Below are 17,874 nucleotides of genomic sequence, written 5' to 3' on the forward strand. Positions count from 1 at the left end.
AGACAAAGGACTTGCTTCTTAAGATATTAATAAATAAATAAAATTGTCAGGGTATAAGAAGTGTGGTTCACTAATTCTAATAAAGGCCATTCTGTGCAGCAATATAATATAATGTGCTAAAGTAAAACAACCCAAAATACACTTTTTAATTTAAAAGTTCATATCTGCTCTATAAGTAAAGTGACAGTCGGGAACACTTGACGCAGGGCAGGAGGTCCGGGCTCAGGCAAAGGCTGTGTTTCTCATTCCCCATGGCATTAGTCTTCCAATTTGGATGCAACACAGACTGTGTAGAACTATAGGACTTGGACATTACCGTCCCATTACCACTGCCCTGTTGGCATTGGTACCAGGGCAAGAGATGCTTGGGTTTGGGACATTTGGCACACATATGGATTGTCAGTATGGGCACGGGCTATTTCATAATACAGGCTGTAATTACAGTGACCCATTCTGTGAAACATGTCAACAGCGTCACCCATAGCGTGCCTAGGAGCTTCTTCAAGGCGCAGGGTCTGGGGAGAACTGCATCTCCGTCTCCCTCTCTGGTGTGAGGGAGTGTAGCAAGGAAACCTGTCTCTCTGCAGTGCGTGCGAGAGAGGTGCTTTTCCTTAAGATGTTTTTAAGAAAAAAACAATATAGACAATGTATTTTATAATATTGTTGTCAAATGTAGAGGCTAAGCGTTTTCAAGGCTGTGCTATCATGGCCTCACAGCCAGCCAAAAAGCCACTCCTAGCTTGCAGCCCATAGAGAAAATGGCAAAATGTTCATATGGTTAACTTGGCCGATCCCATTCCATTGTATAAATGCCAACCCACCCACTGACATTCAAAAATGGTCATGCTGACTGATTTTCTATATTCTTCTCAAACGGGGTGCAGAATGCAGAGGGTACCAATGGCCTGTCTTTAGTATTAGGATAACAGTTACTCTGAGTGCCTCCTGCACAGTTTCAGGACCAGCCTCAAGGTGGCAAACCACTCTTGCTAGTGAGTAATGACTAAGCATTGCATGATAACTGCAGGTTTACAACCTTTCTTTTCCTCCTGATATCTGCTCATTGGTGAGATGGGATTGCAGAGATCTGCACAGTGTGTAAATGTGTAATGATGCTCAAATCGTGCCCTTTTGTAGTCCAGATCCCTGATGCCCTCAGGACCCACGATGTGCACCAGCGCATACGACACAGTTCGCAATCACAGATTTCTTTGTTTTTCTTTTTACAGAAAACCCCAATATCCCACGAGGAACAGAAGACTCAAATGGTGAGTGCAGCGTGAGCTTGTTTGCTGATAAGAAGAGATTGACAGGCCACTTCAGGAAGAAACAGTGCGTTTCCATCAATACACTCCCAGTGTAGAGGTTTGCGGCTGGTAGAGCTACAAAACCGTACCATGCTTGAGTGCTAAGGAGCATCCTGGTTATGCAGGAACCTACTTTCGATAAACACTAAGGGGGCTATTCACAAAAGTAACCTACACGAGAGTAATTTACATGTGTAATTTATTCTTACTTTTTGAGTAACTTTATTAGTTCTAGCTATTCATAAAATCAAAGTGCACTTTTACTCAGAAGGTTAGACTTACATTTCTCCACCCAGTTAAAAAGTGGGTGTAGCCAAACTAACAAGTGTAAGTTACGACTGCCAAAAAAGAAACAGTAGTAAGTCCCACACCACATGAGGCCAAACACTGGTACTGCAACATCCTCCCATAGAAAACAGTGGAGGTAGGGACTTAAAATAAAATCCCATATGAAATACTGTAAAAATAACTAAAACTATTTAAAATAGTTAAACATATCAATAATTATAGTATAATGTTAAAAGATCATAAAACAAATGAAATTTAACATTTATAACCTATTGTTTTTAGAATTTCGTTCTAGATTTAAAATGAAGACATAACATTGATATACATTAAAATTTTACATAAAAAAGATTACTACTTTGAGTTTAGTAATTTTCATTACTTTTCCCTTTATTTTACAAAAAAGAGATCTCCACCCCAACTGTGGAGTCTCCCAGTGGTGAACTATAGCGAAAAGTAAAACAATCTGTTTAGCTAAAAACAAAGTAGTAAACATATTTTCTTGTTAAATATTAATGTAAATTAATTTTATATATTAAAATGTTGAGCAAAATAAAAAATGCTATAGCACTATTAATGTAATGGGCTGGACTGAAAATCACCATCAACCATTGTAAAAATGGTCAAACCAGCACAAAACTACAGGAGGTCACAACTAGAATAGACATTGGGCATAGTTTGGTCATGGCAGCACATTCAGCTCTGATAGCAGCCCCTCGCCTACAACCTACAGGGGAAAAGCCAGAGTGACAGATCAGCCAGACCTGCCCTGATAAAGAAGAGCAGACAATAGTGGACAGACATATCCATTCCAACGTTCTCTTGTAAAACACAACATCAGTTGATGAAGACACTTATGCTGGACCATACCTTTAGCACTCTGCATCATGAGAGTAGACAAACTCTATCACCCGCAACCTTTAGAACTCTTTAACCCTCATTGGTAATACTACATCCCTAAATGGAGAAAAACACTCATCTGCATAATAAATCACTCAACAAAGGCAATCTATACCAAAAGAGGAGACAATTTTTATATCGTCACCTATAGGGCACCACACCCCGACCACAGCAATCACTATATCCCAAACAAGTAAGACAGTCTATTACCTTCTGGAGGAATCACACCAGCTCTCACCTGTCGGGCACCTCAGCACTTGAGAAAGGAATTTAGTACAACATTTACTGTAACACTCAACATCATCAACAGGAGAGAATCCCTTGAGCTTTTCTCTTACAACACTATTTCACCTGGAGGAGACAAATACCATAACCCTCACATATGCAACTCAACCCGGAGAAGAAAATCACCTAATTCCTCACCAAAAATAACCACCATAGCCCTCACATCTATTATTCTCTAAACTTCACTTGCAGTAGACCAAGGTCCATTATTTCAGGTCACGCTTGCAAAACACCTCAACACTCCACAAAGACAATCCCTGCCTCTCACTGGTAGGACACTGCACCACTCAGAAGAAAAATCACAAGCTTCCACCTAGAGATTACTCTACATCTTAGAGGTAACAATCGTTCAGTTCCAGGCCAGCAGACATCACATCGACAATGATAGTGACTCTAGCCATAAACTTTAGGATCCCTGTAATGCAGCTCTCACCAACAGAAGACTACATCACTTAGGGTAAATATCATTCCAGCGTACCCCTTTTAGACAGAATGTTGTCATAAGAGACACATTGACTCCTGCCTCTTCTATATAAAGCCACTATCATGAGAGCGTACAACTACTTCATCATTTGCCCAAAAGATTGGGCATCAACCAGTTACTCAAACCACCACAGTAGAAACTCCAATTGAGTCTGTAGGCGTTCTATTTTTTAGATACTCAGTATGATTGTAGCAAACCTGTTGTACAGGGGTCAGGGGTGGTGTTAACTCCAAGGATTTTAGTGTTCCCAAAGACCAAATTAAAACAGCATTTCAAAATAAAATCAACAAGTAGGACTGACATGATGAAATAAGTATTTTAGGAAAACCGTGTAGGTGTATTAAAACTTAAAGTGCATAACAAGAAAACAGAAAGTGCAAATGCAGCATCAATTTCATTGAATCCATAAGAGTACAGAGAACTCAATTGCCATAAAGTCTTTCAAATACAGAAATAATAAGAAAACATCAGTTAAATAGACCTGGTCTCAGACGTGCAGCAAATCAATAAAATAAGTTGTGCAGCTTCTCAAGAGGCTTAGGAAACAGTCATGGCTCATCCTCAAATTCTGTTTGTTTTATAGCCATTTTCAGCACATGAAATCATCACTCCAAAGCCAGCCTAGTGTGACCATTATTACAGCAAATCATAGTTCATGTTTCTAGAATGTCATATACCCATACCATCTTAGTACTAACCCACTACATGAATATTGATTCACTCCTTCAGACCCAGGGTCTCATTTACGAGGCCCTCTATGCACACTGCACCACCAGAGTGCCATTTTTTTACTCTCTGGTGGCGCCATGTGCCAGCCCATATTTACAAGGCCACGGAAAGCCACCTTGCATTACTTTCCATGGCCTTGAAAATATCGACCCCTTTCATGTATTACATAGCGTGAAAGTGCCATTCTATGGGTGTTGTTTGGGGTGTTCCCACACAACACCTATAGACCCCGAGGGAATCTGACGCATTCCCAGATTTACTAGTCTGGGAAGGTGTCAGATTCCTACGACACCTCAGGTGTGGCGTCAGAGTGACACAACGGGGAGAAATATTTGTATTTCTCCCTGTTGTGTCCTCCTTCTATGTGTGCTGGGTTCTGCAGCACACATAAAAAAGGGAAAACACCTCTTGTAATTGTTTTTGTGAAGGAAGACATCCTTCCTGCAGAAAAACAATCATCCCAACAGCTCACCCATGGTGCAAGGGTGCCTGCGTTGGTGCATGGCAGCAATTTTGTGCTAGCGCTGGAGGAAAGGGCAGCCCTTTCACAGTGGCCCAGGCAGCGCAGCAAGGCGCATGCATATTACTCAAAATCTATTTCGCCTGTTATCTGCGTGAAGCCTGTGTGTGAGAGCTTGCCTTTCGTATAAAAAAAATTGCACACATCACGCAAGGAACCAGTAGGAAACAGGTTCATAGAGAAAATAGCTCACACTACATACCAAATTCATAATTTAAATGAGAGTTTGTGCTCAAACATGCCTCCAGCTGGTGAAAATTACAAAGAAAAGCATAACCAAAAGAAAAAACAAAAAGTCTTCGAAATATGCAAAACTATTTTGAAATATGCGAGATTATGCTCGTATAAAAATTCATTTAGAGCTACTTGGACCTACGGACATAGCGGTAGACAAACTATATGTTATAGCCACATTTTGCTTGAAGCACTAGACCTATGGAACAAAGGATAAAGCATTGGAGAAGAAGCGCAAATTGCAGACACATCATCCCAACACACGAGGAGACAAAAAAGGTCGTCAGAGTTACATTCCCTCTATCAGAACATACCTTAGGAATGGAGCAATCAGTTGTTAATTTGTTAAAAAAATAGGCATCAGCGCCCAGTATGTACATCAGAAGGCACCATAGCTTGCACCATCCAGTGTCCCACCAGCGCTGGTAAAAGCCCTTTCCGATGCTATCTGCTATCTATCAAACTCTGCCAGATGTGTAGATTTTTAAATGCACTGCTAATGTTCTCTGTTTAAAAATAGATGGGCATGCCACCATGTGTTGCAATATCATAAAAATGTGGTGGTTTTCAAAAACAAGTGTGAGTGCTGAGCGCCGATCAACACTGGCACAAATTAAGCACTGGGAGCAATGGATAAAATGCAACGCACTACAAGGACGCCGATGCAAATATGTGCACAGACTCATACTACAATGCTGCAATAGCTTGCACGAGGCAGGTGGAGGATCATAAGACCCAACCCATATCTGCAAAACAGGTGACAATGATAACCAGTGACACTGCTGACCCTCACCAAGGCTAGGTGAAAGATCACAAGAAACAACCCCATGCAAAGGACCATCATGGAGAAGACTTGCACCCTACAAACCACATAACTCACATTTACATGTTTCCAAGGCACATTTAACGACCTCTCATCCCATATAGGCCCTCATTACAACCCTGGCAGTCAAAGACCGCCAGGGCTGTTTTGGAGTTTGCACCGCCAACAGGCTGGCGGTGCAAACTTGCGTATTACGACTGTGGCGGAAGCGCCTCGGTCGCACCGCCGGGACCAGTGCTTGCAGCGCTGCCAAAGGGAATTACGGGTCCCTCTCCCGCCAGCCTTTTCAAGGCGGTAGAAACCGCCATGAAAAGGCTGGCAGAAAGGGGCGTCACGGGGCCCTTGGGGGACCCTGCACTGCCCATGCCTTCGCATGGGCAGTGCAGGGGCCCCCTGCCACATTCCCATGGAGCTTTTCACTGTCTGCATAGCAGACAGTGAAAAGTGCGACGGTTGCAACTGCACCCGTCGCACCACCGCAACACCACCAGCTCCATTTGGTACCGGCTCCCGTGTTGTGGCCGACATCCCCGCTGGGCCGGCGGGCGGAAACTTGGGCCCATATTTATACTTTTTGACGCACAACTGCGCCAACGCAGTTGTGCGTCAAAAATTTTACCGCCGGCTAACGCCATTCCAAAGCGCCATGCGGGTGCCTTATTTATTGAATGCCGTTAGCCGGCGCTGCAGACTGGTGTGCGTAAAAAAAAATGACTCACACCAGGCAGCGCCGGCGTGGGGGAAAATGGAGGTTGGGCGTCAAAAAATGGGGCACGTCAGGTCTGAGGCAAAATTCAGGTCTCAACCTGATTTGCGCCATTTATTTTTACACCCAACCTCCATTGACATGACTCCTGTCTTAGCAAAGACTGGAGTCATGCCCCCTTGCCCAATGGCCATGCCCAGGGGACTTATGTCCCCTGGGCATGGTCATTGGGCATAGTGGCATGTAGGTGGGCCCAAATCAGGCCCCCCTATGCCACAAAAAAAACGAAAAAAAATACTTACCCCAACTTACCTCAACTTCTCTGGAATGGGTCCCTCCATCCTTGGGGGTCCTCCTGGGGTGGGCAAGGGTGGCAAGGGGTGTCCCTGGGGGCATTGGAGGGCACCTCTGGGCTCCTTCTGAGCCCACAGGTCCCTTAACGCCTGCCCTGACCCAGGTGTTAAAAAACGGCGCCCATCAGGCATATAATTAACGCAAGGCTGGTTCCCTCTTCCAAAAAATGACGCACATGGTGGAACTTTGACGCCTGCGGGGTCGGACGTCAAAGTATAAATATGGGGCAGGGATTGCGCCGATTGTGCGTCAAAAATTTTGACGCACATTCGGCGCAAACAGAGTATAAATATGCCCCTTGGTTTCCACCCACCGGCCCAGCAGGGATGTTGTGATGGCCACCGCGGAAGTGCAGCCGCGCAGCAGTTACAACTTGTGATGAGGGCCATAGTCTCTTCTTTGAGATAGCCACAAACCTAACATCAGTTTGCCTTATGAAAACCAAGCTTCAACAAATTCTGCATAATATACTATCACTGTAAGTATGTAAACATTTTATTGTGTGATTATTTTAAATCTTTGGACACAGTTGTCATCTTGTTTCAAAAGTAGGAAAAAATAAAAAAAACGCAGAAATATCAAAATAAAAGGTCTGGTGAATGATCAGCCAAAACCGTGAGCGTTGTTTCAACACAAAACAGAGCAGCAGTTTTTTTCTCATATTAAATGTCACAGAAAAAAAATAAAAAGACACCCCAATAAGCATGTTAAAGTGATGATAAAAACCTCTAAGTCATAAAAACTCGTGTCCACAGTCCTCTAACCAGAGGAGCAGAAACCAGCCTTATGAGGCCCAAGCTCCAACAAATTGTGCTAACATACCATCACTGACAACTCGAATTCCTAAATGGTTACAATTTTAGCTGGTTACTTATTTTATTGTTTTTTCATTGTAATATTTAACAACACACTTTAACACAACGTTAAAGGCCTACACGTTTGACAATGGTGCAAATAGTGTTTAACCTCCAAGAAATTTCAGATCACACAGCCATGTTCCTCAATAGTGGAAACATGTCATGCTGGTGAAGTTGATGACCACTGTTGCCAGTTCTTGAGTTTGTCATGGGGCAACACAAAAATGTGCATATTGCTGTAATGATATATAGGCCCTGATTTATTATTTTTGGTGCAAAACTGCACCAACTCAGTTTTGCACCAAAAAGTTTAGCACTGGCTTGCACCATTTCTGTGCACCAGCTGGGCACCATATTTATGGAATGGTGCAAAGGGTAGGCTAGTGGCAAAAAAAAAAAAAAAAAATGACTTTAGTCGGGTTGGGCTGGCAGTATGGAAGAAGGGGATTTTGCACCAAAAAATGACGTTAGGCAGATTAGAGTAAAAAAAATGACTCTAACCTGCATAGAGTCATTTTCTGATGCAAAACCATCCATACCACATGACTCCTGTCTTAGAAAAGACGGGAGTCATGCCCACCACACCAATGGCCAGCACCGGGGGGGGGGGGCATTTCAGGGCCCCCAATTGCACTTTAAAAAATAAAATAAAATAAAATACTTACCTACACTTACCTGGGATGGGGTCCCCCATCCTCCGCTGTCCCTCTGGTGTGGGTGGGGGTGTCCTTGGGGCCTGGGGAGGGCCTCTGTGGGCTTATTCCATGGTGTTCCACCATGGAAATAGGCCCATGGGTCCCCTACCCCTGCCCTGACCCAGGCGTTAAAAAATGGGGTAAAGCAAGCTTTGCCCCATTTTTTGACCCTTCCTCCCTCCTGTGCACCATTTTTGCACGGGAGTACAAATATGGCGTTAAGGCCAGAGAGTAATTTTTTTAACGGGAACGCCTACCTTGCATCTCATTAAGGCAAGGTAGGTTTCCACTTTCAAAAAATTACTTTAACCCCATAAATTTGGTGCTAGATGGGTCTAGCACCAAAGTATAAATATGGAGTTAGTTTTGCACTGAATTAAAATTAAAAAAATGACGCTAATTTGGTGCAGATAGAGTATAAATATGCCCCAGAGAGTGTGGTGTTGACTACCGTTGTGGCCGGCAATCTCAGTAGATACAGGCTTTCCCAGGACAAAGGAGACCCAATCCAGATCACCTGCATCTTGTTGCAATGTTAGACATGGAAAAACCTTTGCCTGGTGGTATCAGAATTAATATGTGGAGGAATGCAGGTGTGATAGTTCACTAAAAATGAAAACTATCTGCTGCTTTTTTCCATTAAATTATCATTTAAAACAGTGGATAATCTTCTGCTCAAATGGCCTAATATGTCTATGATTTCGGTTGAAATAAAAAAAAATCTTTCTTGGGTCCAGCAGAAGAGAAAAGGATATTTACTCTTTTCACAACTATTATTTTCTTTTATATTGAAATCAGTGGTCTAATATTCCAAGCACATGTAAATCAATTAATTTGTTCTCTCAGTCTGTTGATGACTAAGTAAACACATCTATACAGAATAGCTTTATGTCAATGGTCCCTGGGCTCTGAAGCATAAACTTCACAGACGTAGAGGCATAATTGCTAGTGGATCCAACATTAGATAAAAGACAAGAACTTGGAAGGATTCATACCCAAATTTCCACGCAGCAAAAGTAATTTGGATTCACACTGGGTACCTACTTCATCCTCAAAGATCAGATCATCAAGATGATCTGGGCTCTCTACTAAAACCATATTAAACCATTCCTCCTAGAGAAGAAACTTCAGAATTGAAGTACACAGACCATTATGCCACAGCACACCTTAAGAAGGCCCTGAAGAACTATGGCCACATCACTCCACCCTGCAGGAACTCAAGTGTCTCAGCTTGCTGCCCCTTGCCATCAAAATGAGCATCTTCATCCAGAAAGCCATTAAGACTGGTGCCCTGCCCAGCTAGTTTACAAGTTCGCTATCTCTGGCGGCTCTTGGCACATATGCAGTCAGGATACAATCAGCCTAGAGACAAAGCAGTGCTTAATAGAAAAAGGACAAGCATTTGCAATGCCACGGGTCTCGCGTTTGCTCATGTTAGAGCTAATAGCGTTGTAAACGCCTAACCCGACTTTTCACTTATCGGCAAAACTGCATTTATGACCGTAACCCGAAAAAGTGCAATTAACTGTGTAAAGCGCTCGACTTCTGCCAAGCAAAATCGCGCTACTAAGTTAGAGAAAAAGTAGTCCACGAGCCGGACAGAAAACAGCGAGCCTCGCATGTTTTCTGTACTTGGTCGATGCGCTCGAGGAGGGCTAGCCACCGGAAAAGGCATGACGTATGCATGCCTTCGACTAATGAAAGCAAGCAGATTTTAGTAGGCAAGTCCACGAACCAATGAAAAACACTGACGTGACGTCGACAGGGCTCCGAGCCCTTTTCTAAACACTAAAGCGTCTCGCTGCAATACGCATGCGCGAGCACATGCAACGCGGCTCGACCCTAAAAATGGGTGGTTCTCCAAGCACACCGGACCTTAAATGGCATCTGTGTATCCATCAGAGCCACCCCAACCTGTTTAAATTATGAAATAGCTGAACACATAACTCTTTAAAGAGCACTGCATCATGAGACAGTAACAGTCCTCTTCGTTTCTCACAAACCAGCTGCTCCTGCAAATTCCGGTAGAGGTGCCTTTGACTCAGTACAGTGCATTGATGTCTTTTGGTTAGGTTTGCATTATACATGAGGACTTAATTAGGATTGGGTGGTAATGGGAAATCTTAATTGTGAAGAAAGTAGTTCTGTGCTGGTGCATGATTCACAGTGGACAAAGATGTTTAGTCCTTCAGAAGAAAGAACACTGGGACGCCAGAAGGTCAAAAACAAGACAACAGAGCTGTCCGCCTCATCTGATGACTTTTGTCCCTACAATGTACCAATCTGAAAATGTCAGCAGAAACCTTTGCTCATTAGTTTAAAGTGTTCACTGGCGTTATTCTACATAGTCAATGCCAATACCAATGTGCACATCATTTTTCCTTAGATAGAATTGTCAGTGCATCGAGAGGAGAAGGATTTGATCTACGATATCTACAAGGGGGTTTGTCTCTGTTCATGATGTAGGCCCTCTTTGATGTGTCCCTTTTGGCAAACTTTAAAATACCGTCTCGCCCCACATGATGGTGCACAGCTACACTGATCGTTTGATTGCCTCTGTGTTTCCTTGGCAGACAGTGATGCGAGCCGGATTTTTTTGTTTTGACACGTATTTTTTCAAATTTATTGAGATCTTACATTCATTTTGCACTTCTGTCACCACTTGCAATAACTCATTCTTAATACAAAATAAACTATAATAAAATGATTAGCTCTTCAAATAGTTTGCAGTGAGTAAACCCTTTCTTTCATATGGTCTAAACGTATTCTGCAACAGCCGACTTTATGAAAACAATCTCTATCCGTTTGGATTTCAGATTAGCAGTAGGATTATACAGAACAATCAGATACTTTGTAGAATGATATCTACTCTAGCTATCACGAGCGGGCATCTGCAATGGCATGTTTTTTCTGACACTTGATTTTTTTTTATCCTGAGCTGTTTGAACTCCAATTCTGACTCTGTTTACCAGCTTTCGGTGATCTCCTGATAAACAGAAAAAAACATCACTTGACTCTACCTGCATCTGAAGAGGTTGGAAATAAAACTGTAACTAGGAGAGAGTGGTTATCTAAAAGAGATTACACTTTTGGTAAGAATTCAAGGGCATTTCCGGCTACAGTTTAGATGACGGCTTCAATTAAAAAGAATGGCGAGACTGTGGTAGAGGACATTCGAATGTTAGCAAGTCACTTGAAAGATAGTTTTTCATAGATTGATTTTTTTTACTTTGGTTATAACTGAACTCTTGTGCAGGATGAGCTGACAAAGGTGGATTGGCCTAAACTGTCCCATAACCCTCTTGACTCAATATTGGCTCTGCTTCCTTTCACAGACAAAATACACCCCCGGGAAGCGATCTATGAAATAACATCTACACTGATATGTATCAGGCAAAGCTGTTTATCACAGACTGAAAATGCACTGGTTGAAAATATCCACTGCAGTCAAAGTGAAATGTCCTTCATCGTTATGAAACATTTGGGAAGCAGGAAGATGTGAGCACATGTACTTCTAGTGCTCGTTCCAACTCTTGTCCCATTTTCTCTACTCCTTTCTTTGCGAAGACTTCAGTAGAGCATCAGTTCACTCCTCTTGCTTCACCCATGTCAAGGCTTCTAGAATTTGCAGTTAACTGAGGTGGGCAGAGGGAGGGGAAAAAGGCCCATAAACTCCAAATGGTAAAAAAACGAATTTGTCTTCTATACAGAAAGGCTTGCACCAATTTCCCTTTCAATGATCAGGTTATCAAGAATAAGATAATAAGATAAGAAAATGGAATGTCTGGGTCTAAACTGGAATGGCACGGCAAGCAAAAAAAACTGATGGATTAAACCCAAATCTGTGATTGGGGTGAATGTTTGATTTGTTCTGCATTCCGTCCATCATCTGTTGTTTTTGCATTTGTCACCCCAGGTGGGAGGGGTATGCCCAGACGTGGGCCCCGTGCTTTTTATGCCACCAGATTCAAGCTAGCCTGGCTGATGAAGGGTGATACCCTGAAACTGGTCCGAGGATGCTTGTTTCTGGTCCAGGGAGGATGGGGAACAAGGTCAAGATTGATTTGCGTATGGTTGGGTCTAAACTGTAATGGCATAGCAAGCAAAAATCTGATGGATAAAACACAGATCTGTGACTGGGGGTGAATGTTTGATTTGTTCAGCATTCCATCCACCATCTGTTGTTTTTGCATTAATGTGTGACTGGCATGTAGGGGACTTGTTCAGTTCTCTTTTGGTTAGAGGGGTTGGTTATATGCTGAAACTGAAGGGCCTAGTATTTACGTCCGACTATACCCATGCACCAGAGCGGTGTGGATCACTACAGGTTGCAGACATTGATTAAGGGCCATGTTGCCTGCTATCTATGTCAGAAGTTCACTCTATGTTGGGGTACATGTTCCATCATTTTGCATAGGTGTTGACCCCGTGCTTCAGCTGTTTTATTCACTGTCTAGGCCAGAGATGTTGACCATGTGTTACATCCACTTTGTGCTACATCCACTTTGTGCCTCTGTTGCTCTTTGACACTGTATCACAGATGAGTGTTTTCTCAAAATGTGGGTATGGTGTGATAGTAAACAAGGCACAGTGTAATTAGCAATCTCATTCTAAAATGCAAAGGAGTTTCGATCATTATTCTTGAAATGACCAACATCGTGTCTACTGTTTGAATTCTTGAGCTAATTAATTAATTAACTATTTGGTGTCAGAATTTGAGACAGGATCTCGGGAGGAGAAAGAATCTGCCTGTCTCCCTAAGGCAGTGTGCTTGCAGCATGACAAGTAACACACCTGAAGATAATGCTACCTCCGTAAGAAAGAGGAACCAGGGAGAGAGAAAGAAAGAAAGAGAGAGAGAGAGAGGGAGAGAGAGAGAAAGAAAGAAAGAAAGAAGGTTCAGATGGCAAGAAGGCTCAGCACATCTCTGGAATTCATAAAGAGTAGCTAGAGCTTCAGGGTTCTATAGTAAAAGCACACAATATATTAGAAAAATATGTTAACAGGCACCCCTGTGCCAAAGCTCAGACCCAATATGGTGCTCACTGAGATTGTAACTAGCCCCCTGCCTACCAGGATACAGCCATAGAACCAAAAGGGTTGGGAGTATTGGTCCAGCAGAGCTTGGGTCATAGTTCTTTCAGTAAATAAGTACCAAAGAATGGCGGAACACTAAATGGTATTACTGGACTGCAGGGAAATGTAGGGAAAAGTAAAGACTGGTAGTGTCTGCCTTAAAGGTAGCTAACTTCTGAGGGAATGGTGGAAGGAAAAATGCAACAAAAATATGGGTGCGCCAAACAAGTGTGAAATTGGTCGAAAGCAGATAAACCCCAACAGCCCCTACTACCAAGCCCGGTATTCCATTGCTGCTGACCTTTTACAAGCCTGTCACAACCCAGAATGGAAACCAATAGTTGACTCTTCAGGCCTGAGCTGTGCAGCCTCAGCTGTAAAGGACCTTCCCAGTTTCTGTCTCTCAGCTATCCAGGTCCCCCAAGCCTGTGTATGCTTGTACCGATGCTGTAAGTTATTAGAACCCCTAGAGAATGATGTCCTAAATGGCTGAGGATGCTTTCTATACGCATGATCCCTGGAGATCCCTGAGTCTGAGACTATTTCTTGACAGTCAGTGCCATTTCTAGAAATGATGTCCCTATGGGGAAGAAGCATTATCCAAGATTTGTTGATTACATTTACAACATTTTGAAGCTCCTGGCCCACCCCCTATGTTCTACACAATAGTGCCCTTGAGATGGGGGCTAACGCTTTGTCACAGAAAATGACCTATGTGCTTAATCAGAAGAGCTCGCCACTCATGTTGTTTATTTAACTCTTCGGTTGTAAACACCATCAAAAACCAAGATACACCAGGCATCCACCCTGGACAGTTTTTTTCCACACAAATACCTAAAAGACTGCTGATATCCAAAAACTGGTTTCAATGGCTATCCAACGTTAGTCTCTATACAACAATATAATCTCACTCCATCGTTCCAGAACTCCTTTAAATGGTATTCCTAAAACAGTACGTGCTAGAAAGAGACCTATCATCCTCATACGCACAACACAGCACCAAAGCCATATAGATGGCAAAGCAATGGCAAACCAACAGTAATGTCACCCACAACACCAATATACACAAAATGATCACTCCATCAAAACACAATACCCCCTTAGTTACCTACCCCGACAGTGATGCACAAATAGGGAATAATTCTGTCCAAACAATGGATAGCCAATCAGCCAATCTGGAAAAAATAACATCCTTCTGCACACCCACCCATAAATCTTGAAACACTTGAGAGTCTAGAAAGATCCCCCACAGTTGAATGTAATTTAACTTTGCATTAACTTACACTAACCACATCAAAACTAAACATTAATCTGATTCTCTAAAAATCTCACAGGATCAAAAACCAATATAAATCAGACACAGTCGATTGATGGCTTTCACAGATCTGCATAAAATGGTGCTCAAATTGGGAATATGTAGCAATGTCACGGAAATGGTGATTAGTGTGATACTAATGTGAATATTACATCATTATCTACTCCTCTTTGTGGGTTTTTACCTGATGCTCTCTTCTCCCCTCTTATTCTTACCCTCCTTGGAAATGCTTTGGCAGTGCACCCACTCTTTTTGTATTCTGTTTCTCATATTCTTTAAATAGGTCCATTTTGTTCCTCTCTCACACCAAATTCTCATGTATTCCTCTGTCAATTTGACCATTGACCTCTGCAGTTAATCTTCATATTTGATGCAAGTAGTTCTTCTCAGTGCAATGGATTAATTCTCTAAGCATAAATATCCCTTGTCCGCAACCTCCTTTTAGGAAGTGGAATGCTCTTCCATAATCTGAAAATGGCCTTTATGATTCTCCGAAATGCTTTTTGTTTTCAGTAAGCCTGTAAGGTGTTGGATTTAATAATGCAGCAGCATGTCCGTCTACTCCAGCACTTCTCGGAACCACCTCCAGAAAGAGGTCTGCGTGGATCCTTTAGATATTGGCACAGCAAACCCTTTTTTATCAACTTTGAGCCGAAACAGTTATAAAAAGCAGTGACCAACCCAATGCAAGAGGATATTGACTAACAAAAACATATTAACCATCAATTAACCATCTGTGTACCCTTCATTAATTAATTAAGTATTTAATACTAAGACCCAGGGTATGACCGAATAAGTTACATTTTCTTTGAAATGCGTTAGCTACATAGGTTAATTTTTATTTTCGCTTTCCCCTGCTGCCCTATAAGTTGCTGTTCATCTCTCCATTTCTTGCTCTCTCTCTCTTTCTACTATTATCCGCCTTATTTCTCACAATTGTATTCCCTTTTTCTACCCTTTTTCTACCCAAACCCTCTCCATTGCATTCCCCTAATGTTCTTAGTCCATTTATTCTTTCAACTTTCCATTTCCCTCCCTCTTTCCTTTCCTCCTTCACTTTGGCTCATCCTTTCATGTCCGTTTCCCACAATGTCTGGCTTGACAGCGCAGCTGACTGAAGAACTATTATGGTTTGAAATTTGCGCAAGAGGGACCCTGACTCCACCCAGTGATGTACCTCTCATCTTATGTTGGGATGATTGGTGTATTATTCCACCTTCTAGGAAGGTGCCTGTAGTGTAATGCATGATGTATGAAGGACTATTTTTAATCTCAAAGAAAGACTGAATCATCAGACATTACATTTTTCATGGCAGCAGGCTGTTTAAACAGTTTTTTTCGGCAGTAAAACGCTAACCAAACCCATTAAGGTTCCTCTGCCTTTCTCTCTATCGTACATAAAGGGGCATATTTCTAAGAAAGTGGCTCATCAGCTCTGATACACCACTTTTCTTGCGTTGACCTGCATGGCCCTAACGTCACCATGGTAGCGCTGTATTAACCATAGAGCGCACCATGGGGCACGTTAGCACAATACCATCATCCTTTATGATGCTATTGTGGCGCATTGCTGGATTAGCGCCATAAATTATGGTGCTAGTCCAGCAAAGCACAAGGAGGCCCATAGGTTATTATGGGAGCGTCAGTTTAAGGCCTGTTCTGTGGAGGCATTAAAACTGATTGAAAAAAAGGCGTAGAGAAATCTTGAAAATTTTACTCTGCCATTTTTGTGGGGCCTCCCTGTGTGGGAACCCCCCCCCCTTTCATTGCATTATACCTGGTACAGGTATAATGTGGTACAAGGGGTTACAAAGTGGTGCAATGCATGCATTGCACCACTTTGTAAGTATGGCCCAGGGTAGGGTCCGCATTAACATCTCCTTAGCGTAAAAAATAAAATGAGGCTAAGTCACGCAAGGATGCGCGAGGGGCTTGTAAGTATGCCCCATAGTTCCTCTCTACCCTGCTTCTCATTCCCCTATTTTCTCTACCCCCCTCTGCTGTCATTGTGGGATTTTAATTCAGAAAGACTCCATCTAATGTCAAGAGTATGTGTTTTGCGTTTCTCTAAATCAGTCCTTTCTGACCACCTGTTATATCCTTTCCTGACTGGTGTCATTCTTTTTCAACTCCTCTAGGTTCTGCTTCCAGCCACAATGGTTCCAGGCTAGTTATGGCGTTCCTCCTCCTGACAGTGATGCTGGAGCTGACGTGATGGTCGACCCCCGACATGCTGCACCGCTCTCTCATCTTCTTCCAGCATTACTACATCTCCACTCCTCGTTTTTCTCCTTTTTTTGTTTTTTTCTAAACTATTTCCAGTCTTGTTCTCGGTCAGTTTGTCTGTGTCTCGCTTCCCAAGTCTGATAAATTAAAGGAAATGTTCCCTCCTGGTACAAAAAATACAACCCATGGATGTGTGTTTTTCTTCAAGGTTGAAGCTAAGGGTGGGGAAGGCCGGGAAACAATGGCCGGTGGTGGAGATAGGTTGGCCCGGGGGAGCAAGGGACGTTTTTTTTTAAATTTGTTACAGATTTGTGCATAAAGCACGCAGTCGGGTTGAGGTGGAGACATTTAAATTTCAAGGAAGCCCAGAAAGGCCTTGTCGAAGATGATCTCAGGAGATGCCAAGGTTTCAAAATTATCATATAACTTTACGATATATATTTTGTATCAGAGCTCAGTAGTAGGCATGAGGGATTGGGTGGGAAGCTAGGGTTTTAACCAGACCACCAAACGAAGAGGGCAGAGGGGCTGCTCCTTCAGTTCAGAAGTTGGCGTTCAGATAATCTAGTTGGAATCTGCAGAACATGTATGAATTAAACATTCTTTACACATTTTAGAGTGAGACAGGATAGCCACACAAATGTTCAATGTTCAACGATTTAAAGTTTTTACCAGCTATTTTATAAAGTGTAGGTTCTAACATATCCATAAATATTTGTTTGTGTAAGTATGTGGCAACCACATATTTTTCACATCCTTAGAAGCAACCACTTGACTAGGTGTTAAGCTTGCTTCTATTACTGAGCATATGGTTACTGGACACATGGTAGTTAGTCATGGATAACAAAGATGAAATCGTAGCCATGAATTCCCAAAGTACTCCCTATGAGAAGAAGGATGCTTAATACAGTGTTTACTGTAGACAGAGACACTAGAATTATGCAGAAGGGGAACAACGAATTATGCAGCAGGGTAGACTGTGTGGCGTAATGTGGCATGTTATGTGGCAGTATTAAGTCACTATTTGACATTTTTACACATTAACACTGTCTAGGCAAAGGTTTCAAACACATTTTTT

The 17,874-nt window shown here is 42.5% G+C and overlaps 1 protein-coding gene across 1 annotated transcript in view; it reads left to right on the forward strand.

Annotated features, from left to right (window-relative positions):
* Positions 1-16,978, forward strand: part of IGSF21 (immunoglobin superfamily member 21) — a 1,171,165-nt gene extending 1,154,187 nt beyond the window's left edge. The window contains exons 9-10 of the mRNA XM_069240687.1: positions 1,230-1,268; positions 16,709-16,978. Of these exons, the coding sequence (XP_069096788.1) occupies positions 1,230-1,268; positions 16,709-16,785 (116 nt within the window). The 3' untranslated portion in view covers positions 16,786-16,978. The remainder of the gene's footprint in view (positions 1-1,229; positions 1,269-16,708) is intronic.
* Positions 16,979-17,874: the final 896 nt, after the last annotated feature.

The sequence above is a fragment of the Pleurodeles waltl genome, chromosome 6 (assembly GCF_031143425.1).
Source record: "Pleurodeles waltl isolate 20211129_DDA chromosome 6, aPleWal1.hap1.20221129, whole genome shotgun sequence".
Taxonomy (NCBI): Eukaryota; Metazoa; Chordata; class Amphibia; order Caudata; family Salamandridae; genus Pleurodeles; species Pleurodeles waltl.